Source organism: Monodelphis domestica, chromosome 7, assembly GCF_027887165.1.
Source record: "Monodelphis domestica isolate mMonDom1 chromosome 7, mMonDom1.pri, whole genome shotgun sequence".
NCBI lineage: Eukaryota > Metazoa > Chordata > Mammalia > Didelphimorphia > Didelphidae > Monodelphis > Monodelphis domestica.
In genome coordinates, this window is record NC_077233.1 from 95,262,039 (window position 1) to 95,287,107 (window position 25,069).

Below are 25,069 nucleotides of genomic sequence, written 5' to 3' on the forward strand. Positions count from 1 at the left end.
TTATTGGCAGAACTACTTTTTATTAGGCAAACATTATGAGACTTTTTCTTCACACATGAGCATTCACCAAGAGTCCCACAGAAAGACAGAAAGGTTAACTGCACAATAAAACAGGATTCAAGGTAGTGATTGTTTAAAACCCCATTTAGATGGAATACATATACATATGTGTGTGTATGTACATATATTTAAATATAAGCACCTATAACTAATTTAAAATAAATTAAATTCAAATGGAATTGCTCCCCAACTGCTATGGAAGGGGCCACCTTTCGCAGAGGAGCCAATGAAAATGTGCCATTAACTGTCCAGTTGGTTTTGTCCTCCAGGAAGTGTTTTACCCGTAATTAAAACCCCACTGCATCTGGGGCAGAGGAGGAATAACTGAAGCCATTTCTAAGTGGCTCATTTTTTTTCAGGGTCATTTCTGAACAGGAAGCGGGAGCAAAGTGAAGGTTTCCAAAGTGCTGTCCTACCCAAAGTTTTTGGCAAGAAACAATTAGTGAGGAACTTTTAAGTGCTGTTAGCTTTCCCTGGGAGGGGAGGATGGATTAATAATTAAGAGAGACAAATAGCCTCCTTATCTTCAAAGTTAAACTTTAAGAGGAAGATGAATTAATGAGTTGTGTTTTTAAAGCATGAGTTCTTTTATTCCTGTGTGATCTGCATATGTGTGCCTGCATGTGGGTAGGCCTATTTATAGCCTTCTGCCTCCCACAGAGAACTCTGGGCCCCTCTGACTGGAAGTGGATAAAACTACAGACTTGGCTGGTCTTGGCCAGGATCAGAATCATTTGTCTAATGATGATCAGGAAGTTGTCCACAGAAAGAAAAGGAACAAAAATATCCCAGCAAACTATTAAACCCCTGAGAAACCTTCAGGCATTTTAGAGAAAACTATCACTATTAAACCCCTGAGAAACCTTCAGGCATCTTAGAGAAAACTATCTCTTAGTGGGGCTGCCCAACAGATGAGGAATATGCCATTGACTCTGGGAGGTTTTTTGGTTTATTTTTTCAGTACATCTTCTCCCAAGAGAAAGACGAGAGCCTTGTCTCAGGACTTTTCTGAGGGGCCTCAGGAGCTCTGTCCTTAAAGCCTGGATCCGAACCTTATTTTTAACATCATAGAATCCTAGGATCCAGAGCAGGCATTCTCTACCTGGGGTCTGTGAACCTCTTTTTAAAATATTTCAAAAACTCTATTCCAATAGCCTTGGTATTTTGTTTTCTGCAGTTAAAACAGTCTGAAGATAGTAATCTTTACCAGACTGACAAAAATGGTTTAGAACTCCTACTGCAGACCTCGAAGTGAGTGTAGATCATTTTACAGACAAGGAAGTCAAGGCCCGGAGAGAAGAGAGATGCCCAACATCACAGAGGCTAGATTTAGGTCTCTTGGATTCCACATCTGGGTCATGTTCCGAACTGGTGGAGGCAGTAGCATGTGGTTAGAGTACATTATATGAGGGTCTTTTACTCTGGCTCTCCACCAAAGGAACTACTCACAGCCACTCATGCTCAGTGCTACAGAATTGTCACAGAGTCGGCCCCAAGTGAAGAAGATTCTGCCCTCTTGCAGGTGAAGTGTGAGGGAGAAGAGGGCAATAACCCTGAGGCAAACCAGTGTCTTCTTGGCAGTCTTCCGTATCCACACTGTGCTAACTTCTGTGTTTCCTTGCTGATAATCCAGCAAGTTGGCTGATGCTTCTGGTTTGATGCTCTCTAAGAGACAAGCCTAGATTCACCTTCTCACTCGATGGACTAAGTGTGGGCAACAGAGCCTGGCTTAAACTTGGCAATGCTCTGCTCTGGTCCCTCCGTGATTCTCTCTCCTCTCTGTCTGTCTGATGTCAATGGTGACTATTATGGCAAGAATAGGACACAGACTTGATGTGTTCCCATTGTGCTGTCCAGCCTGTAACATCTGGGCTCAGCTAGGACAGCTTTTCCCCTGAGTGCAGCATATCAAAAAGTTCATGCTAAGTCGTTGCAGGAGGGATCAAAGAAAGCTGGGGGCAGGGAAGTTTTTGGCTAAGAGAATCAAAGCAGCCTGGAAGCACTGGAAGATATGGGGGCTACATACTAGATAGAGTGGTTTTTATTTGTTTTTGTTCAAAAGGAAACTTTTTTTTTCCAAGAAAGCATTCACACAAAATTCAAGTGCTAGTCAGAAGAGTACCTAACAATTCGGTTTTACTCAGTCCACAGGTACATGGACAAGGTCCTGGGCTGAGTCCTCCAGAGGCCACAGGGCTCACCTGGGAAATGACGAGCTCATCAGTACCAGCAAGAGGGGCACACAGATTTCTGCCATAATAAAACCCAAACCACCAGGAAATAGCTTCAAGTCAGAGGAAGCATCAGCTCTGTGGCATTCCCTGAACCTTGATTCCCTACATGTTAGCCAAAATCCTCAGCTTTGGCCTCTCTGATGACTGCTTCTCCCCCCAGGAGCCCTTTGGTAGCAAGTTCCTCTGATAACAGATCCGGCCAGACCCAGGATATGGTCTCTCCTACCCTTTTGTCCTCAGGGATTCTGGAATAGCTGGTCCTGGCCTGAGAGGAGCCCAACAGCATGTTCCATCTGTTCTGTGGACATGGGCTATTTATAGCGACACCAGCAGCACTAGACAAAGGAAAAGGTAGCTCCGTCCCCGGTGGGATACACTCTCCCTCCCCACCATCGAAGCAGGAAGGGAGAATGTCTACACAGTGTGCACAGAAATGGGTCCAGTAAAATCCACCGGCACTGCTGGGGGCTGACATCATTTGCTAGCTGTAGGCCACCAGTCTGGCACAGATGGAATGATGCTCACACACTGACCTCCGGAGGTCTTGATGTGAAGAGGGCCCTTGATTCTCTCAGTCCGAAGCAAAGCAATGCCCAGGTCACCCTCTCTTGCCCGGTACTTCCCAGCTGCCTTTCCTGCTTCCGTGAGGACATTGGCCCCGGCAGAGATGCCTTCCTCCGGGAGGGGAGCTGAAAACCGAATGGGGAAAAGGCGTTTGCGGATGACTCCCATGTGCTGGGTCCGAGCGGTCAACTCCTGTCCGATGTAGCAGCCTTTGGTGAAGCTGACCCCATTCATGAAAGTCAGGTTGGATTCCAAGGGCAAGGCCACGCCGGGTGGCAGGTCTCTGACCCCTTCTGGAATTCCTATGGAGAGAGAAGAGGAGAAAGTGAAGTCACCCACAGACCCAGGTCTCTCAGGGCTGGGAACAACCCATCCCCCTCTGTACCACACCTGGTAGATTCTTTCCATTCAGCTGGCAGAGAGGCTGCTTTGAGCTTCCAAACAAGTAATCATGACATTTCCCCCTCCAGCATTCTTTCCATGCTGCCAGGCTGCCTTTGATCAAAATGAAATCAAAACGCCAAAAAAACAACCAACAAACCCCCAACCTTTCCACGGCCCCGGTGGCTCCATTAGGGTGAGAACGCCCAGCCTCAGAGTTTAGGGCCCTTTCAGACAACGTGCACACCACAGGGAGCGACTGTCAATCAAGAATGTCTGAAGACTCTTTGGAGGCAGCACAGTGTCGTCCCATATGGGAGTCAGAAGAAGCCCTGAACTTAAACCGTAGTTCACTTGCTGTCCGTGCTTGCCACATTACCCAGGGCAAGTCATTTCATCTTCCTCTGCCTTGGTTTCCCCACTGATGTAATGGGGATAGTGAGACGGGTCCTGAGGCCTTCACAGAGTTGTGAGAAAAGTGTCTGGTGAGCAGTGAAACGCTGGAAAAGTGTGAAATTACTTTAAGATGCTCTAGAGTGGTGCTGTAAATCTTGAAATCTCTCAGACTTGTGAATGTTAAAAATTTCCCCATCAGGGAATTCTTAATTGGAACAAATTCCCTACTGAGAAACATTCCCCATTTTGATGTGAGGACTCACCAGGATCAGAAATGGGAGGACCTCTACTCCAACCCTACTTAAGACTGCTTTAGGGGAAAAAAACTCCTTGCTAAACAAAGAAAGTACTTGGATCCATGCTTATGGTGGGGCAAGGAGTTCTTTGAGCCAGGCCTGTTTTTAGAATTGATACAATGGGATGCTAGGTACTTAAAAGGGTCGGGCAAGTTTTCTCTTGATGAGATTAGTTGACTCAGCTGTGTTTTCTCTAGTTCAGACTTACTGAGGAGATTGGTTGACATAGCAGGAATTTAGATGGGCAGTCCTTTGGAAAGCGTCTACAGTGATTGGTAGATGTAGGGACTTAGGGGAGGTGACATGGAAGAAAAACCCCTATATAAGAAAAAGCAGAATCTCTTGAGGATATATTCCTTTTGGAGGATCTTTGATGAGGATCGCTTGGGAAGAATCTCTTGAGAGAGGCTCTGGAGAAGGGAAGCTCTTGGAGGACAATCTCTAAGGAGGTCTCGCTGGAGCTCCTCTAAGGGGACTCTGTCCCTCTGGAGGCTCTGGAGAGAGGCCCTTTGGAAGAGTCTCTGGTTGGAAGGCTCTCTGGTGAAGTCAGCTGAGGTGGAGCTGGCCTGGTGTCACTAGAATCCTTGTTTAGGCAGACCTTGTGGTGAGTGTTAAAAGACTGACTGACTGATTCTCTCTCTTAAGACTCAGGTCTAGGCCATATTGGCTTGAGGCCCTTCATAATTATTCCTTTCCTACTCTTTCTCTCTTTCTCTAATTCCTCATTATATTATTAATTAAAAATCTCTATAAAACCCAGTTGACTTGGGTATTTGAATAATTGGGAATATTTCCCTGGCGACCACTTTATATTTGATTTAAAAACCCAAGACACTGTAGTGAAACATATTTTCTGAGATCAAATTTACTCACCCTCCCTTATATCTATCACAATTTATATCTTCCACCATTTTAACTCACTACAGTTTATGGGCTTCACTATTTTAAATCTCACAGTGCTCACTGTGAGATTAAAAATAATTACAAAAACTGTCTAGGTTAGAGGCATCAAGCCCAAGGCCTGCCCAAAGTGGCCTGAGCCAGAGAAAATATATTTGGGGAACGTTTAACAAAATAAATAATAAGATAATGCGTAGGTAATTTGTCATTTTCTAGGTCAGTGTCAGCCTGCAGGGATCCGTTTTTATTTCCATTTGACCCCAGTGGTGGAGGACTTGCCCCTAGCTGGGAGAAGCCTAGGCTATTTGAGAGACACGACATTTTATATATACACACCTACTATATTCATATATTCACATATTACCTCTGCATAGACATAATGGATACACGAGCACTTACACACGCATATATACACGAAGCAATTAGCAAACAAGATTACTCGAGAATAGAAATGAAGCAATTCTTGTTCTCTGATTTTAAGTATTCATGAAAGGCAGCTGGGTGGTTCAATGGATAAAGTACCAGGCCTGGACATGGGGAGATGCTGGGTTCAAATCTGGTCTTAGATACTTCCTCACTGTGTGACCCTGGGTAAATCACTTAAGCCCCATTGCCTCCCTCTTTCACCTTGGAACTGATACTAAGACAGAAGGTAAACATTAAAAAAAGGATTATTCATGAATAACTATGCTTCCTAAGGGGCAGACAGTATATATATTCCCTTGAAGGAATCAAATATAGGGCAATTCACACTGCAGTTATAATTGTGTAAAATATGGTATTTGGTTCCAGTTGAGTAGAAATATGTGGTGTTAATTCAACAAATGCAGCCACATCAGGGGACATAATACTGGCACCATTCGTGACTTAGCTGTGTGGGTGAATCATTCATTATTGCAATTAAATACAACTTTCATGAAATTAATCTGATGTAAAAGTGATGGCAGCACCTCAGAAATCTAGGGACCCCTTCCCCCAGGGTCTTTCCTCTCTCTCTCTCTCTCTTCTCTCCTCTCTCTCTGTCTCTCTCCTCTCTCCTTCTCTCTCTCACTCTCTCTCTCCCTTCCTCTCACTCTCTCTCTCTTTCTCTCTTCCTCTCTCTCCTCTCTCCTTCTCTCTCTCCTTTCCTCTCTCTCTGTCTCTCCCTCCCTTCCTCTCCCTCTCTCTCTTTCTCTCTTCCTCTCTCTCCTCTCTCCTTCTCTCTGTCTCTCTCCTTCTCTCTCTCCCTTCCTCTCTTTCTCTCTCTTTGTCTCTCCCTCCCTTCCTTTCCCTCTCTCTCTCTCACTCCCTTCCTCTCCCTCTCTGTCTTTCTCTTCCTCTCTCTCCTCTCTCCTTCTCTCTGTCTCTCTCCCTTCCTCCCCCCCCTCTCTCTCTGTCTCTCTCTCCCTCCCTTCCTCTCCCCCTCTCTCTCTGTCTCTCACTCCCTCCCTTCCTCTTCCTCCCTCTCTGTCTCTGTCTTTCTCTCTCTCTGTCTCTCTCTCCCTCCCTTCCTCTCCCTCTCTTTCTGGCTCTCTCTCCCTCCCTTCCTCTCCCTCTCTTTCTGGCTCTCTCTCTCTCTCTCTCTCTCTCTGTCTCTTTCCCTCCCTTCCTCTCCCTCTCTCTCTGTCTCTCTCCCTTTCTCTCCCTCTCTCTCTCTGTCTCTCTCTTTCTCTGTCTCTCTCCCTTTCTCTCCCTCTCTCTCTCTGTCTCTCTCTCCCTCCCATCCTCTCCCTCTCTTTCTGTCTCTCTCTCCCTTTCTCTCTCTGTCTCTTTCCCTCCCTTCCTCTCCCTCTCCCCCCCCCACAAGAATCCTCTCTGTGATGCTGCTCACCAGGGGCTCTCTCACCTCCAGAGAAAGGGAGCCCCTGATCTCCCCAAGCAGCCTGGCCAGCTCAGATTTTCTCCCTGAAAAGTTTCTCCTCCCAAGGAGCCTAGATCTGCCTCGGGCAACTTCCACCCCCAGCTCTCAGTTCTGGCCTCTTAGATGGAGCAGAACAAATGAAATCCATCTTTCCCAAGAGCCTTTCAAACCCTGTGAGACAGCTCTCAGGTCCCTTCTCCAGGCTACAGACCCAGGACAATGGGCAACTCCTCATCAGGTTTAGTGCCGGCCCACGGACACGCAGGCACCCATTGTAACCAATGTGGTCATTCCACAGACCAAGAGTTTGAGGGGCATCCAGGGAGGGGAAAGAGTTCATGATCCCCCCCCTCCCCCCCCCCCCCCCCCCCCCGCTGGTGGGGTCAGGGTCCGAGGCCTGGCTGCTGCTCTGCCTTCTCCATCTCCCACAGTTCTTTGTGTGCAGACTGAGATCTGCCTGGGAGGTTGGGATGCAAGGAGGCCCCAGGCTCTTCAGGAGACTCACAGCAGCCTTCCAATTCATTCCAGGGGCCCAAATGAGTAAATGGGGGTGAGTGGGTTTTTTTAAGCTATCAAGAGGCAGCTATGTGGCCCAGTGCATGGAGCACCAGACTTAGACTCAGGAGGTCCTGGGTTCAAATTTGACCTCAGATACTTCCTAGCTGTGTGACCCTGGGCAAGTCACTTAACCCCCATTGCCTAGCCCTTACTGCTCCTCTGCCTTGAAACCAATACATAGTATGGATTCTAAGATAGAAGGCAAAGGTTAAAAAAACAACCAATGCAGATAACAACAACGACCATCCTCCTCCTCCTCCTCTTGGCTAGCACTTCTATGGTAAAGTTTGCAAAGCACTTTATAAATACTCTCATTTGATCTTCCCGATCACCCGGTGATGCTGGGGGTGTCACTGTTCTCCCCATTTTTCAGAGAAGGCCCCTGAGGCCGGGTAAGGTAATAGTGAGTGTCTGACTCCAGGTCCAGCTCTCCGTCCACAATGCCAGCCCCGCATTGGATGGTCATTGGCAGCCACGGCTCAGGCTGCTGGGGGGCGGGCCTCCCCGCCTCAAGAGGCTCTACAAGGGGGCCTATGAGGAGGGCCAAGGCCCCTGGAAGGACTGGGTGAGGAGGGCGTCATTTCAGGGAGAGACCGTTTCCTTTTCATTGTTCCTGTGACGGACACAGTTGGCCTTCATCATGTCGCTAGGAAGGCTCCTAGAGAAAAGTGCATTTACCTGCTGCGTCTTTCCAGATTTAGAGCTAGAAGGGATCTGAGACATCATGCAGCCCCCCTCAGAGATGAGAAAGCAGGCCTAGGGAACACACACCGATGGATAATGACTGAGTGGCAGAGAAGAGATTCAAACTCGGGCCTTCTGACTCCAAGTCCTAAATTCTTCCCATCCCAACCTTTTTTTTTTTTAAACTCGTCTTCTGTCTACAAAGAGCAGCAAGGGCTAGGCAATTAGGGTTAAGTGACTTTCCCAGGGTCACGCAGCTAGAATGATCTGAAGCCAGATTTGAACCCAGGTCCTCCAGATTCCAGGCCTGAAGTTCTATCAGTGGGAAGCTGAGCCTCGGAGCTGGCTTGACGCCCAGGTCAGGGCTCTTGGCACTGTCATTTATAACCCCCTCACCAGGTCTGCCTTCCAGGGGTGACTGAGCAGGGAAAGAATAGCATGCATCTTTAGCAGCTTCTGGTGGGCTTCTTGCTCTGGAGGGAGCCAGGAGGACAGTATGAGAAGTGGAAAGGCAGAACCCAGAATGTCAGGGCTAAGGAAGGCCCTCAGAAAATGCATCCACAGTATACGAGCCACACGGGCACAGAAGGAACTGCTGGAATCTGACTGCACGTCAAAGCACGCTATCCTGTGCTTTATTTCCTTCAGGGGTTGCTTGTTGCATGTGTGATACATGCCTTCGGTCATATGGAATGGAGTATGGATTTGGAATCTGACGCAACACATCAGAAAGCAATTGTCAGAAATTTTTTCCACATCGTGATCATCGTGACTATCATTATTATTATTTAACCACCTGGTCCAAGGGCTCTTAACCTAGGGGTTCATGAACTTATTTTATAAAATATTTTTATATCTGTTTTTTAAAAACCCTTGCCTCCTGTCTTAGAATCAACCGTATGGATTGGTTCCAAAGCAGAAGAGTGGTAGGGCTAGGCATTGGGGGTCAAGTGACTTGCCCAGGGTCACACAGCTGGGAAGTATCTGAGGCCAGATTTGAACCCAGGACCTCCCATCTCTAGGCCTGGCTCTCCATCCACTGAGCCATCCAGCTGCCCCCTCTGTTTTCCAATATAATTAATTTTCATTATAGTTGTTGTTTAGTCTTTTTTAGTGGTGTCTAATTCTTTGAGAGAAACCTCCTTTTGAGGATGTTTTGGGAAAGACATTGGAGTGGTTTGTCATTTCCTTCTCTAGCTCCAGCTCACTTTACAGATAAGAAACTGAGGGGACTTGCCTAGGGTCACCCAACAAGTACGCGTCTGAGGCCAAACAAGCTCATGAAGATGAGTGTCCCTGACTCCGGGTCACGCTACCCATTGGGCCACCTTGTTCCTTTGTAATCCTGCCTGCTTTATTTTCTATATTTAACAACCTGATTCTGAGAAGGGATACCTGCGCTTTCCAGGACTTCCCAAGTCCCACGACACGGAAGAGGTTCAGGATCCCTGGCCTGCGCGACTCCTGAACAGCTCTGGGCCAGAGTCCCCTCTCCGCTGCCCACCCCAGCGGCGAGCTCTCATTTACCTTTTTGATACCTGTGCTTATGATAGTCCTGAGAGTGTCTAATCTGGGTCTTGGGAATCACCTCCTGGGCCAGATCTTCCTTGTGGATAATTAGCCTCCAGCCCATGCACGCTGCTCTGGGGTCCGGGGTGAGGACCAAAGGTTTGCCTCCTTTCTCTAACAAGGGCTTTGCGGAGGCCTCAGCTGCAGTTTGTGGGAGGACAGCCCAGAGAGAGAGATCTGGGCACGGGCTGATGCTGACTTTCCTGCGGATCTTGTAGAGTTTGAGGTGGTTTTGAACAGCCCCAGATACGGAGCTGTCGACCTCCAGGAGAAAGTGAGGCTCCTCTTGGTGTTCATGGAGTCTGGGAAGAAAAGAGAAAGAAGGTCTTGAGCAAGGCGGGAGGAAAAAAGATCCAACTTCAAGAATTCAACCCGTATCTAGAAATCACCTGTTGTTTTATTCAAGACACCGTATTTGGTGCTGAGGATACCCAGGTTAAAATGGTTTAAAAAAAGAAAAAACTCTTCCTGTTTTCAAGGGAAGGAATCTAGTGGGGGGTGAAAAGGTTAAGATGTGAGCAAGACAAACGTATAGGTATTCCTTCCACATTGAGGGGGTTGGGGGTACAGCACTGAGATCTGGAAAACTTGCTTAAGATATTTTGGCTTTTGTGTTCTTTTTTGCAAATTTTAACTTTTTCTTTGTTTTAGCTTTAAAAAGAAATGGTGTGTATGTTATTAAGAACAAAATATATTATTATATAATACTATATACATATTTATGCATTTCTGAGTTTCTAAACCTTTTCTGTGTCCTCTGCAACTTCTGCAAAACTCCCCCCAAATTCCCATTTAATTTCTTTTTTTTTTAACCCTTACTTTCTGTCTTAGAATGAATACTGTATATTGGTTTTAAGGCAGAGGAGTGCTAAGGGCTAGGCAATGGGGGTTAAGGGACTTGCCCAGGGTCACAGCTAGGAAGTGTCTGAGGTCAGATTTGAACCTAGGACCTCCCGTCTCTAGGCCTGGCTCTCCATCCACTGAGCCACCCAACTGCCCTGCCCCATTTAGTTCTTTATGCTGACAGGCAAAATATTGAAACCACAATGGAAAAGTCACAGTGTGGAAGGGATACTTGTCCTATTCAGACAAAGCACTAACAGAAATCTGGAAAGGAAGATTTTCATTTTCAGCTGGGTGTGGAACCGGGGAAGGTTCAAAATCTGTATGAAGTGAATCAGAGAAGTTTGGTTTTGCCTCCAAGCATCTGTGATCGAAGAGATTAACTAGCTAGTTATCTATGGGAGCTAGGCAGTGCAATGGATCAAAAGCCAGCCTTGAGTTAGGAAGACTCTTCTTCTTGACTTCAAATCTTGACAGACCCTGAACAAGTCACATCACACCATTTGCCTCAGTTTCCTCATCTGTAAAATGAGCCGGAGAAGGAAATGGCAAACCACACTAGTATCTTTGCCAAGAACTGTCCAAATGGGGTCCCAAAGAGTCAGATACTACTGAGGAGACTGACCAGCTTTCAGTCTGTCTGTCTGTCTCTCTCAATGTTCAATATAGAAAGCACACAAACAACTTTACATAAGGATGGAGTTTCTGTCCCCATCTCAGTACAATACGGGTTCTGAAGAGTGTCTCCATCAAGGGACTATACTAAGCTATCAACATCTGGTCTTTTTTTTTAACTTTTAAACTCATCATTTATTTATTTATTTATTGTTTGGTCAATTTCAAACATTATTCCTTGGTTACAAAAATCATACTTCATTCCTCCCTCCCCTCCCCCCCACCCTTCCCGTAGCCAATGTACAATTCCACTGGGTATTGTACATGTCACCTTGACCAGAACCTATCACCATGTTGTTTAACATCTAGTCTTTTTAACCAATCTCATATTTAAAAGATTGCCGGTGAAGTCAGGGGAGGGATCAGTCTCAGTCTGTGGTTAGGGATGGACCTCTATAATATCACCAAAAATAGGAGTAGTAGGTAAGGTAGGCAGCTGCCCAGAGTATAATATACAAGGGAACAACACAGAGAGAGACTTTTTAAAAAACAGTTTTGTTTTTTTTAATAAAATAATTTAAATTTAAAAAAAAATAATAATAAATGCACCTACCTAGAGCAGTTGGGTAGTTCAACAGATAGAGAGCCAGGTCTGGGGACAAGAGATCCTGGGTTCAAATCTGGCCTCGGACACTCCCTAGCTGTGTGACCCTAGGCAAGTCACTTAACCCTAATTGCTTATCCCTTACTACTCCTCTGCCTTGGAACTTATCAATTCTAAGACAGAAGGCAATGTTTTTTTAAAATAGTTTTTATTTTTTGAAATATTTTTCCATGAAATGAGGGGATGCCTTTCAATTGGGGAATGGCTGAACAAATTGTGGTATATGTTGGTGATGGAATACTATTGTGCTCAAAGGAATAATAAAGTGGAGGAATTCCATGGAGACTGGAACAACCTCCAGAAACTGATGCAGAGCGAGAGGAGCAGAACCAGAACATTGTACACAGAGACTGATACATTGTGGCACAATCGAATGCAATGGACTCCTCTACTAGCAGCAATGCAACGACCCAGGACAATTCTGAGGGTCTTATGACAAAGAACACTATCCACATTCAGAGAAAGAACTGTGGGAGTAGAAACAGAAGAAAAACATCTTGATCACATGGTTGATGGGGATATGATTGGGGGTGTAGACTCTAAACAATCACCTTAATGCAAATAGTAATAATATGGAAATAGGTCTTGATCAATGACACATGTAAAACCCAGTGGAATTGTGCATCGGCTACAGGAGGGGCTGGGAGAGGGGAGGGAAAGAACGCTAATCATTTAATTAATTAAATAAATATTTTCAAATAAAGATATTTTTCCATGGTTACATGATTCATGTTCTCTCCCTCCCCTCTTCCTGAGTCAACAGGCAATTCTACTGGGTTATACATGTATTATCACTCAAAACCTATTTCTATATTATTCATTTTTGTAATAATCTTTTAAAACCAAAACCTCAAACATATATAAGTGATAAATCATATGTTTTCATCTGAATTTCTGCTCCAACAGTTCTCTCTGGAGGTAGATAGCATTCTTGTCATAAGTCCCTCAGGATTGTCCTGGATCACTGCACTACTATTGGTAGCAAAGTCTATTACATTTGATTGTCCCACAATAATTCACTTTCTGTGTATACTGTTTTCCTGGTTCTACTTATTTCACTCTGCATCAGTTCATGTAGGTCTTTCTAGCTCTTTCTGAAATCCTCCTGTTCACTCCAGAGCACAATAGTATTCCATTGCCATCATATACCACAATTTGTTCAGCCATTCCCCAATCAAGGGACACCCCCTCATTTTCCAATTTTTTGCCACCACAAAAAGTGCAGCTATAAATATTTTTGTATAAACAGTCCCCCCCCCCCCTTAAATTTCTTTGGCATACAAACCCATTAGTGATATTGCTAGGTCAAAGGGCATGTATTCTTTTAAAGCCCTTTGGACATAATTCCAAATCAAGGCAATGGTTTTAAAATAAATTCATCTCCCTTCACTGCTGGAAAACCAGGCTCTCCATAACCAATAGGGAATGATTTTGCCATAAGGAAATCTTATGTATTATAGGGAGGGCTCAAAGGCTCTGGTGAACAATGATAATTTTGCCTAGGTTGTAGAAATGCCTCTGCAGGGGGGGGGTGGGTGGTGGTGGTGGGAGGGATTAGGGGTATAGTCTGGAGCCTGAAGCCTGAGTCAGGCTTATAGTCTGGAGTCCAGGGAAGAATTTCTCCACTGGACAAACTGTTTTTTTTCTTGTGGGAAATAGTGGCAATGATGGGCAGCCATCCACAGCTGAACCGCATGCAATGCATGGTGAGAGATGGAGGCAAGAGGAGCCTCTTAGGGAAGTCCAAACCTGCTTTTTTGCTTATACATCTAGTCTTTGTGGATTCTTGCTTGACCTTAAGTAACTTGTTGACTGACCTTAGACTCCAGGCTTCCTCCATTTCATCCTTTGGATTCCTTCCACAGCTTCTAGAAGGTGGCCCCTTCTCTAGCCTACTCGTTACCTTGTGAAAACGGACCCCATTACACCAAACAACCCCCTTCTTTCTTCTGGCCCCTCCTCAGCCCCCCCACCCCCCTTACTGCTATGGGTCCAGAGAGCTACACTGAGGCCAGGCGGAGAGCCCTTGGGTAAAATGAGCCTGGGGTCAAGGGGAAGAGCTGGATGCACACCCCTCTGCAGGCTTCCCTGACCGCATCCCTGCTACCCAGCCACACCAGACTTTAGTAATCCTCATATCTGCAGAACTTGATGCTGAACAGTGAGAAAGACACAAAGCTGAGATGAGGGACAATCTCTGCTAGCCTACTATTCTTGTTACTGGGGATAGAAAGGAAGCACGCATACTACACTGGATAATCTAGCTCTCCTGGGAGGGGAATGGGAATCGGACTTTTAAAATTCTTTAAAACTCCTTAACCTTCTGTTCTAGTATCAGTTCTAAGACAGAAGAATGTCAAGGGCTGAGGCAATCAGGGTTAAAGGACTAGCCCAGGGTCACACAGCTAGGAACAGTCTAAGGCCAGATTTGAACGCAGAAGCTCCCATCTCTCCATCTGGTGTTGTATCCACTGCGCTACCCAGAGCCCCAGGAGCTAGACTTTAAAAGATGCTTAGGGGCTGAGCAGACACATAAAGGCAGTGTGAGTATTTTAAAACATAAAGAATAGCAAAAAGCAAAGGATCAAAAGAAGATGTGTTTAGGGCCAGCACTTAGGTTTTACTAGAATGTGGCATGGAAAGGATGGGGGAGGCCAATAGGAAAATAAGGTGCCACCAGCTGGTGGAGGATCTTGGATGCTAAAGAAAAGAATCTAAACTTTCTTAGAAATTAAGTGCCTTTGTGCACCATAAAGTGAAGAACCTGGCTGGTTGGAAGGCTTGTTTGGGATAATTTGAGTTACTTTATAAGCAACAAAGAGTGAAGACAGAAGAGATAACACTTCCTTTATTCTAACAATCTCCTCAACACTTACAAAAAATCCTCTAGGCCAAAATATGATCATTTTTAATTATTAAAAATCTCAATAAACTAATTTTTAGAATACATTTTAAATTAAAAAACTTCCTTAGATTTTTTTTTAATCAACAGAACAATCCCATATAACAAATAAGCGGTCAAACAAAACCAAATACATTGGCCATGTATGAAAATGGATGTCTTGTTCTACACTCACAGACTACTCCCTCTCTGAATATTTTGCCCCAGTCAACTTTTTTTGTTTCCTAAATTTTTAAAATTCTGAACTTAAACAATGAAAAAAAAAAGCATTTCCATACACATAGAACATAAGAGAATGGTATATGAAACCATGAATTTCTACTTCATACCACTTGCTTAAAAAGAAAGTAAATTTCACATATTCTATTCAAAACTTTCCTACCTATTTGTGCTTCCTTCTGAACTTTTCCCCAAACCCTTCCCCTTCCATGTTTGTATACTCTTCTCACGTACCCCAATTATATGAAATTGAAAATTCTACCCCCTTCTTCCTTTCTATACTAATATGTTTCTTTTGCCACTCTTAAAATCATAAAAACAGAACTAATCCATCCCCAAATCCTTGGTTTTTCTTATTTAATTCCCTTGATATCCTTGGACAACATTAAGCTTCTGAAAGGATACTATCTGTTCTCTCTCATTAGTATATTAGCACAGCATTATCATATGGTCCATTCTAATTGTTCAAAAAAACCTTATCTTTCTAGTTTTTCTAAATTCTTGTGTTTATATTTCAGAATCACTATTCAGCACTGGCCTTTTCATCAAAAATTCTTAAAATTCCTTTATTCCATTCAAAGGCTCCCTCCTCTCTTTTGTTTTACCTTCTGAAGGATTATACTCAGCTTTTCCCAAGTTTTTTGCTTAATTGCAAACTTCTTTTGTCTTTTGGAATGGTATAGTCCAAGATATCTTCTAATTTTTAGTAGAAGCTGGCAGCTCTTGTGTGATCCTGACTGTAGTATCTGGATAAACTTCTAGGTGCTTGAGATATTTCTTCTCTCATGTGGGAACTCTTCATCTTGGTTATCATATTCCTAGAACTTTTGTGTTTGGAGCCCATATCAGGAAAAATACTAAAGTTGATTCTTTTTAATTTTGCTTTGCTTTCTTTCTACTTTTAATAAAACTGGGCAGTTTTTGTTTATGACTTCTTAAAACAATGTCCAAGCTTTTTTTATTAAACCAAAGTGTTCATGGAATCCATTGATTCTTAAATGAGCTCTCCTTGACCTGTACCCTAGGTCAACTGTTTTTGCTATGAAATAGTTTACATGTTTTAATTTCAATCTTTTGATTTTGTTCTAACATTTCTTTCAGTCCCGTGGAATCATTGATTTCTGCTTATTCTGTTCTAATTTCTAGGGATTCCATTTCTTAGAGAGGGTTTACCACTCTTTCTTCTAACTTAGTCTTCTATCATTTAGTGCTTTTATTTCATTTTTAATTTTCTTTCTTCATTTCTTTTAGATATTCATGCAGTACTTGTAGTAGTTACTTTCTTTTTGGGGCCAAGAGGAATCTCCAGATCTACAATAATTTTTTTTATACTGGCAATTATTTTCTTTGATCTATTCATATTTCTTGCTTTAGTTCCTACATCAGGACTTTGTGCTAGGGGTTGGTCCTATCCCCTGCTGCATTTGAGTGGTGTGGTTGGCCCTGCTTAGTCTCATTCTGAGTGCCCTAGGTGTCTGTGCTGACCTCTACCTCCTAGTAATAGGAGACTCTGGATCTCTGGGGTTCAGAGGGCTGGGTCTTCAGGACCTTGTAATAGGAGGCTCAGGATCTCTGGGGTTCAGAGGGCTGGGTCTTCAGGACCTAGTAATAGAGGGCTCCGGATCTCTGGGGTTCAGAGGGCTGGGTCTTCAGGACCTAGTAATAGAGGGCTCCGGATCTCTGGGGTTCAGAGGGCTGGGTCTTCAGGACCTAGTAATGGGGGCTCCGGATCTCTGGGGTTCAGAGGGCTGGGTCTTCAGGACCTCATAATAGGAGGCTCTGGATCTCTGAGGTTCAGAGGGCTGGGTCTTCAGGACCTCATAATAGGAGGCTCTGGATCTCTGGGATTCAGAGGGCTGGGTCTTCAGGACCTCGTAATAGGAGGCTCTGGATCTCTGGGGTTCAGAGGGCTGGGTCTTCAGGACCCTCTATTAGGTTTCAGAACAGAAGAGTAGGGACACCTGGGCTATCCCTCTCTAGTTTCTACTGCTCCTAGCTTACAAGGCTTTACTAAGACTTTCCCATCACTTTGTGGCTCTCCCCTGGGCTTTTTCAGGGAGCTCTTTACCCTTTCTGCCTTTGAACACTGAATCTCACAGGCTATATGCAGCTCTAGCCCTTTACTGTACTGTCACTAAATTGTTTTATGTGGCAAAGGCATATGGACCTCTATGGGAGTCCTCTTCTGATGTCTTGTTGGGTTGTGGAGGCGGTCCACTTAGAAGCTATGCCAGGGAACTGCAAATTCTGGCAAATCCTAAGAAACAGCTTTCAGGCCAGGCCTGGCAATGTACCACCTTTGTCCAAGAAATGGCGTGGCTACATGCTGAGTGATACATCTCTAGAGGATTATCCACCAGGTATGAATTTTTTGACCAACAACCCACTACTACTACTAATAAGGGATTACATCAGAGGAGAGAGAACCCAATGGGTAAATCCAAGATTCTTAAAGTGAAAATGCTGAATTGTGTGACCTTGAAGAAGCCCTTTAAACCTTTCAGTTTCTTTATCTGTAATGAGGGACAATAAAATCTCCACTATATACTTCACAGTGCTGTGGTGAGATAACATGTAAAGTAGTTTATAAACTGTAAAGGACTATGTAAATGCTAGTTATTGCTATTTTACCTCAGTTTTCTCATTTTTAAAATGAAGATAATCCCTGCTCTATCTCCTTTACAGGAGTTTTGAAAGTATATTATGTATTGTAAAGTACTAAAGAAATTGGAGCTATGATGACGTGATATTCTTTTTTCTCTCTTCTGGATTTTTGACAAATTTGAAAAGGATTTACTGTCACAAGCAGAACTGGTAAATAGTTCTGGAACTAAGAGTGGATAAAGCATTGCGCTTGGTGTCAAGAAGATGTGAATTCAAATCCAATTTTAGATATTTCCTACCTGTGTGATCCTAGGCAAATCACTTCACCTCTGTTTGCCTCAGTTTCCTCACCTGTAAAATGGGGATAATAATTATCCCTATTTCCCAGAACTGTTGTAAGGATCAAATGAAATTATATTTGTAAAACACTTTGCAAATATTAAAGTGCTGCCATCATCATCACCATTGTTATTGTTGTTATTATAGAAAGAATTAGTAAGTTGTGTTCCATGCCAAAATTCCCAGTGAGAGCTCCCTTTTCAGCGTGCTGCCTTGGGCCATGGACAATTTCAGGGGAAGAAGCATGATGTGGTCTTGCTGTCAGAAGAACAGGGCTCCAATCCATTCTCTGACCTTACAGACAGTAAGGCCTCAGGCTGGAGCTCTAAATGGCAAGGCAGTAGGGATAGGGAGCAGGAACAAGGCCAGACTCCAGATCTGCCACTGGGTGGCACTGGTGCCATAGAATGCCTGAAGAACCTGGCACTTGGGTGCAATCCAGACTAAGGAAGAGAGAAGGAACCATCAGGTGCTCTCTATTTCTAAACCAGAACCTGATCCATGAATCCTCAACTAGTGATCATGTCCAGGCCTGCCCCTTCTCCTAGGGGCCAGCACCAATGGTCAGGAAGTTTTAGCTTACATGAAGACTAGGTTTAGAGCATCTTTGGTATTCTGGATCAAGCCAAGAGTCTGATCCTCTCTTCTAAGTGATGTCTCTTAGAAGCATGTTGGCGAACCTATGGCATGTATGCCGGAGAGGTCTGCTCCCCTCCCCCTCTCCACGCCTGAGAACATTTCTCCCATCACCCACCCCTCTGCTCAGCAGCCCAATGGGTGCACTTCCTCCCTCCCCTGTATGGGGCAAGGTGGGGGCTCACATGTGTGAGGGTGCAGTTTGGGCACTGGATCTCTAAAAAGTTTGTCATCACTGCCTTAGAATATTTGAAGGAAACTATCCTTCCTTCCCCAACCTTCACCCTCTTTTCTCCCAAGGCTTCTCTTCTCCAGGCTAAAATGACTGATTTCTTTAACTACTCTTCCTGTGTTATAATCTCAAGCTTTCACCACCCTGGAAGTACTCCCCAAGATCTTCCCTTGCTTATGAATGTCCTTCCTAAAACCCAGTGATGAACCCCATCATTGGTTCTGAAAAGTGTCTTCTCTCTGTCACATGTAAAATAAGAAAGTTGGACCAGATGATATATAAAGTTCCCTCCTGATATTCTGTAATTCTAAATTATATCAAGGCACCCTCCAGGCCAGACAAATTAACCACAGACTTCCCTTACCCTTGGCCCCAAAGGCCCTCCCACCTACTCTGTCCATAAACTCCTAACCACTATACCTCTCTCACCATCAGGAAGCTCCCTCTCTGATCAGCCTGGACTAACTTATGTATGGGGCACTGAAGGTTTACAAAGCACTTTCTTTACAATGAGCCTATGAATCACATGGTTTGTTATCTCTATATAACACATAACTAGCTGGCTTTGGACTCCAGGTCACAGAATCACAAAAGCTCAGAGTTGGAAGGGCCTGAGGGGATCCCAAAGATGATCTGATTCCAATATAACACCTAAACAATCTCCCTCTACAACATACTAAACTTGTTATCCTGCCTTTGCTTGATGGCCTTCAGGGAGAAAAGCAAACCACGAGCTCCCAAGGCAGCCCATTACTCTTTTGTATAACTCCCAAAGTCAGGGAGCATATCCTCTCGTCAAGCTGAAATCTGCCTCTGCAAAATTCTACCATTGCTCCTATTTTCTCCCTTTGGAGCCAAAAAGAGCAAATCTAGTCCTTCTTGATAGGATGATCCACTTGAAGACAAGAGAGAGAGAGAGAGAGACAGAGACAGAGAGACAGAGACAGAGAGAGTCAGAGAGACAGAGACAGACAGACAGACAGACAGACAGAGAGGGAGGGAGAAGGAGAGGGAAAAGGAGAGGGAAAGGGAGAGAAAAGTAGAGGGAGAGGGCAGAGGGAGATGGCAGAGGGAGAGGGGAGAGAGAGAGAGAGAAGGAAGGAAATGCCCCTCCTTCATGAAGTTTTTCTCCTTTCCCTTCCCTTAATTTTTTTTTAGATCCTTAATCTTCTCTCTTAGTATCAATTCAAAGACAGAAGAGCAGCAAGGGCTAAGCATTTGGGGTTAAGTGACTTGCCTAGGATCACACAGCGAGGAAGGGTCTGAGGCCACAGGTCTTCCTGACTCTAGGCCTGGTACTCTAGCTACTGTTCTACCTAGCTGTCCCTCTCCTCTGTCCATCCAATTTTTACCCATTCTATATGGCCAGCTCCAATCCAGTCTTTTCCGTTGAAGCCCCATCCTTGACAAATCCAGCCTTCTCTTTTTATTATTCCCTTTATCTCTCTCTTCTCTGAATACCTAGAGCACTGGTGTCTGGGGCTATGGAGGGAACTAATTACTTTAAGTCTTAGAAGAACTGCCATCTGTGAGAGGGATTAGCCTGGTTCTGCCTGGGCACTGAGGGCAGAACAAGGAAGAAGGCAGTGGCTTGTTGCCTCCCAATGCCTATCCTCAGCACTTGCTCACTCCCCTCTAGCACGGTTTCTTGTGCACTTGTTCCTCTTTTCCCTCACTAAATGAGAAGCTCCCTGAGAGTGAGGTCTGGGTCATATCCCTCATTGTCACTCTAGGATCACCACGCTTGGTGCTGTGCAGTACAGGGGCTTCATAATCATCCCTGGAGAACATCTGCTTGAAGGGATCCAGAGCACAATCAGCAGAACCAGGTGACAACTCCCATTGGCTTGATGTTCTCTCACAATTCCAAAGGACTGATGATGAGGGTTGCTAGGGGACTCAGTATAGAAAGAGCCAGACCTGGTATAGGGAAGACCTGGGTTCAAATTTGGCCTTGGATACTTCCTGGCTGTGTGACCTTGGGCAAGTCATATAACCCCCATTGCCCAGCCCTTACCACTCTTCTGCCTAAGAATCGATAATTGGTATTGATTCTAAAACAGAAAAGTTTAAAATTTTTAAAAAGACTGCAGGCTCCTCACATCTTAGCACAGAGGTGATGTTGAGAGGGGCAGCCTGGTGTGTGTGCAGATGTGGCCAACACGAAATGAATTCATTTCACTCAACAGTACTTGTTTGTTACAAGGGAAGGCCTGTTGGTGGACAGTGATAGCAATATCAGATATCAAAAACAAGGAGGAAGGTCACTTAAAACAGTTCTTAAAATACAAAAGAGAAGGGGACACAGCTAAGTAGAGTAATTTGGTTACTAGTTGGATAAATATGATGTACATTTTTAAAAGACAGAAGAAAAGACAATTCTCTTTGTATGTTCATACTTGTCAAGTTCATAATGGAAGAGAAAATGTAAAAGAAAAAATCACTTGAATCAAAGGGCAAGAACAACAAAATGTACGGTGTACACAACAAAAAAAGTAAAAAATGAAAAAAGCCCTTCATTGGGCTTGATAAAGTACTGAGCAGGGGTTGGGCTCCAATGACCAGGCCTGATAATAAGCAGCCTTTTTGAGGTTAAAAAAATCTGACATACATTTCAAGCCCCCCTTCCTTTTCCTGGTCTTTCTTTTTTCTAAGTGCTTACAACACTTATTCGCCTACTGGCCCTAGGTTAGTATTGGGTTAGTCCTTGATCTGTGAACCCAGGCTCTTCAATAATGGCAACCATAGTCAATATTCATCATGGCGACAGAACTCACTCCTTTAGCCCTTTGAGCTTTGAGAAGGTACTTTTCTCATAAACGACCTTGTGTGGTCTGGTCATGGAGAAAACATCGTTCCATTTTAGAGATGAAAAAACTGAGGTCTACAAGGGAAGTGATTTGCCCCAGATCCGACAGCTACACAGGCATGTGAGAGCCAAAGTGGGTGCCTGGTTTCCTGATTCTACATGCCTGTGGCTAGCCTGGCCGTCAGTGTCTCGAGGGCTGAGTCCTCTCCTCTCCTATCCCTTCCAGCACCACTTAGCAAAGGGCTGCTCAAACTGAAAGGATGAGGTGCTGCCCTCAAGCCATCCAGGCCAGAGCCCAGCCTCGGGCGGCGGCTGGGCTGGGCTGGGCTGATAGCTGATAAATAGGTAGGAGAAGCTGCCCTGCACCCCTGTAGATAAAGGCTGCTAGATTGTGGCCTGTGCTGTTTTCCCCAAAAGGATAGACAAGGGCCAAGACTCGCCTCTGGGCCAAGGCAAGAAGATGGGACTGACCTCAGCTAGCTCTGTGACCCTGGGCAAGTCACTTAACCTCCCACTGCCTAGCCCTTACTGCTCTCCTTCCCTGGAACCAATCACAGTATTGATTCTAAGACATAAAGTCAATAAATAAATGCTTGACTGACAAACCTGACTTCGGGTTCAATGCCCAGCACATATGGCCCTTCCCCAGACTCCTAAGCACCCCCTCTACCTGCTGGGGATACAAACTGGGAAATGAAGAGCTGACCCAACTGAGGGTGTGTGGGGGGGAAGTGACAAACCAGCGAGATCCTCTCCAGAGAGGAGGAAGAAGGAGAGGAGGAAGAAGGAGAGGCGAGAAGGAAGGCCTCGCAGAGGAGAGATCACATTCAGAGCCCCCGGAGGGTAACTGGTGCGGAGGAGGGTCCAAGGAGAGAACAGGGAGTCTGGCTAGAAGCAGGACCAGCACATAGCAAACACTCGCTCGATGTAGGTGTGGAGAGACTGACCAGTCTAAACTCACAGCTGCTCCATGTCTCCAGAGTCCTGCCCCACCATCCATCCCCTCCTGAGCTCATATTCCCGCCACCACTTGCTAGCCCCAGGACAGGATCCTTTGGGTCTCCTCCCCCTGACACCCCGCCACCTAGAAGAGCCTGCGCCATCCTCCTAAGGCGATCCAATACTGTCTTCTCTCTTATTTCTGGGCCCTGCTCCTGACTCACCCTCTCCTAGTCACACGGGTACCCTTCAGGACACAATCGCTGAATCGGAGCTGGAAGGAAACTCCAAGGCAAGAGTCACCCAGTGCCTGGGCTCTCAGGGGGCACCCATTCAATGCTGCTGGACCAACTGGCAAGAAACAGGAGGGCAAACCCCACATCTCGAGCCATTATTCAGCCCCATTTGGGAAGCACTCCTAGGACTCAAGGTTCAATGGCACATGGCACATTTATACATTGGAAATTGGCAAATAATAAAAATCAGAGCCTTGTATCAATTCCAAGACAGAAGGTAAGAATTATTTATTTATTTTTAAAAAGTATGTTGTAGGCATATTTTTTTGGATGGCCAATTGTCAAATTTCCCAGAAAACCCCAGAATAGAGCCAAAGGCATATTTGACTTAATACTTGAGTAGACTGTGGGCAGGTTAACATAGAAAGACTTTGGAAATAGCTGGATTTGCTGTCAGGAAATCTAGGTACAAAGACTGGCTCTCTAGTCGAATGTTAACTGGGGCAAGTCTCTTCCCCTCTGCTAGGTGGCACCATGGGCATATTGGTCCTGAAGTCAGGTGGCCCTGAGTTCAAAACTATCTGCAGACACTAATTAGCTATGTGATCCCTGGACAACCTATCTTGCCTCAGTGTCCTCATCTATAAAATGGAAATAATAATAGCACCTACCTCTTAAAATTGTTTGAGGATGAAATGAGATAATATTTGTAAAGGGCTCAAGACTGTATCTGGCATACAATAGGTGCTTAATAAATGCTTATTCCCTTCCTACCTCTTCCCCACACTGCCTTTGTAAAATAATGGGGTTAGATGACCTCTAAAGATAGGATGACTATGACCCACTTATATTAAAAGAATGTGATTAGAATGTAATGAGATATAACATAAACTTGAAAAGGCTATTAATGGAATCATTGCTACAGTATTATTATATCAATTATTAATCTTGAACAAGTCATTTCACCTGTCTCAATTTTCTTCATCTGAAAAAGGGGGGTAAAAATACTTTACCTACCCCATAAGATTGTTGTGAAGTTCTAAAGTGATTATATATGCATAATATGATATATGAAAGATGTTGCATTGTGTAAACATGTTACACATATATACACATACATTGCAACATGATATTTAAATATCAGCTGTATTAGAATGATTTTTGCAATTTTACAGGCAGTAGTATGGACCCTTCCAGTAGGTACCTAGGTCATTTCTCCTCTTTCTAAACTTCAGCTTCCTCCTAAACTGGGGACAAGAATACTTAGGGAGAGAGGATGTCATTGGGCACATCACTTCACCACTGTTTGCGTCAGTTTCTTCATGCGTAAAATGTAGAGAATAGCTCCCACCTCCCAGAGTTGTGAAGACAAAATTAGATGACTGTAGGTACTATCTGAAAGCTAGCTGTTATATTTTTATCATTATTAGAAACATGGACCTGGCATTTCACTGGTATGAAGAAACTCGCGTTATCAATGCAGGTGGGCACTTCTTAAAACTATAGTCTTTGAGAGCTGTCTAAGGCTCTGAGAAGTAACCTACCCAGGGTCACACAGCAGTACTGAGACAGGAAGCACTATAGAACTACCGGTTTTCTGCACCTATGGCCAGCTTGCTTGGCAATAAACTACACTGTTTCTCAGTAAGGATACTGACAACTCCTTATTTCGCAGGCTTATTATAAGCTCAAAAGAAATGTGGGTGATTCTCAAGAAGCTGTAAATGTCAGTTATTATTATACTGATATTAATAAAAGGTACAGATAATCCTTTTCTTCCTCCCTCCGCCCACCACCAATATGGAACTCGATGTAGTAATTCACCCCCTAGTCTTCAACATGGTCTTTCCCATCCTCCCCTCCACCCCCGCCAATCCCATCGCACCTATAGAGGATGACGTCATAGAGCGTCCGGCCCTGGACGTTGAGGAAGTGAGCGTAGTGCGCGGGCGCCGGGGCCGGCTCAGATGTTGCCCCGCCCTCAGGGACCGGTCGCGGCAGTTCATTGGTCACTAGCCCCAGAAGAAACGACTCTGTATCGGGCCCGTGCACGCGCAGCGCGTCGCGATCACGCAGCGGGAAGTACAACCAACTGCCGCCGGCTTCCACGTCCCTACCGCTTCCTAGGCTCAGGCGGCGCCTCAGTCCTGCGCCAAACGGCAGCCCCCATAAGGAACTGTAGAGGCCTGGGCCTGCCCAGCGGAGAAGTACCGCCGCAGCCATCTTGAGGAGTAGCACTGTGCCCTTTACGGGAGGAGGCCACAGCTCCCCTCCCCCCACCACGGCTCAGGCCCGCCCACAAGCGAAGGCGCCCAATGAGGGGCGGGAGGGGTGGGGTGATTATGGCTTTCAATCAATCTGCTAGCCAATCGTGTAAGCCTTATCCGTCGGACTATGCTTGGGGGAGCTCTTGCTATGCTAGCTGAGCTGCCTTTCTTTAGAGAAAGTTCGGATATTTTACCCTTGGGAAGCTTATAGTTCTTGCGAGTGAAGAAAAAAGCGTCACCAAAAGCCTTCCTCCTCCAGGAATCCCTCCTTCCTAAACGCAG

At 45.0% G+C, this 25,069-nt stretch overlaps 1 protein-coding gene across 2 annotated transcripts; it reads right to left on the bottom strand.

The window, feature by feature from the left end:
• IBA57 (iron-sulfur cluster assembly factor IBA57) lies at window positions 1-24,820 on the bottom strand. 2 transcript variants are annotated; one of them, XR_008913489.1, is made up of 4 exons: window positions 24,406-24,803; window positions 9,441-9,784; window positions 924-3,160; window positions 1-876 (listed from the first exon to the last, which is right to left on the bottom strand). XR_008913489.1 is itself a non-coding variant. In XM_001376822.4 (3 exons), exons 1-3 carry the CDS (start codon window positions 24,741-24,743, stop codon window positions 2,769-2,771), a joined length of 1,074 nt encoding a protein of 357 aa, XP_001376859.1. In that variant the 5' UTR covers window positions 24,744-24,820; the 3' UTR covers window positions 1-2,768. The 2 variants fall into 2 exon arrangements, 1 of the variants encoding a protein (XP_001376859.1); XM_001376822.4 differs by having other exon boundaries at window positions 1-3,160; window positions 24,406-24,820.
• Window positions 24,821-25,069: the final 249 nt, after the last annotated feature.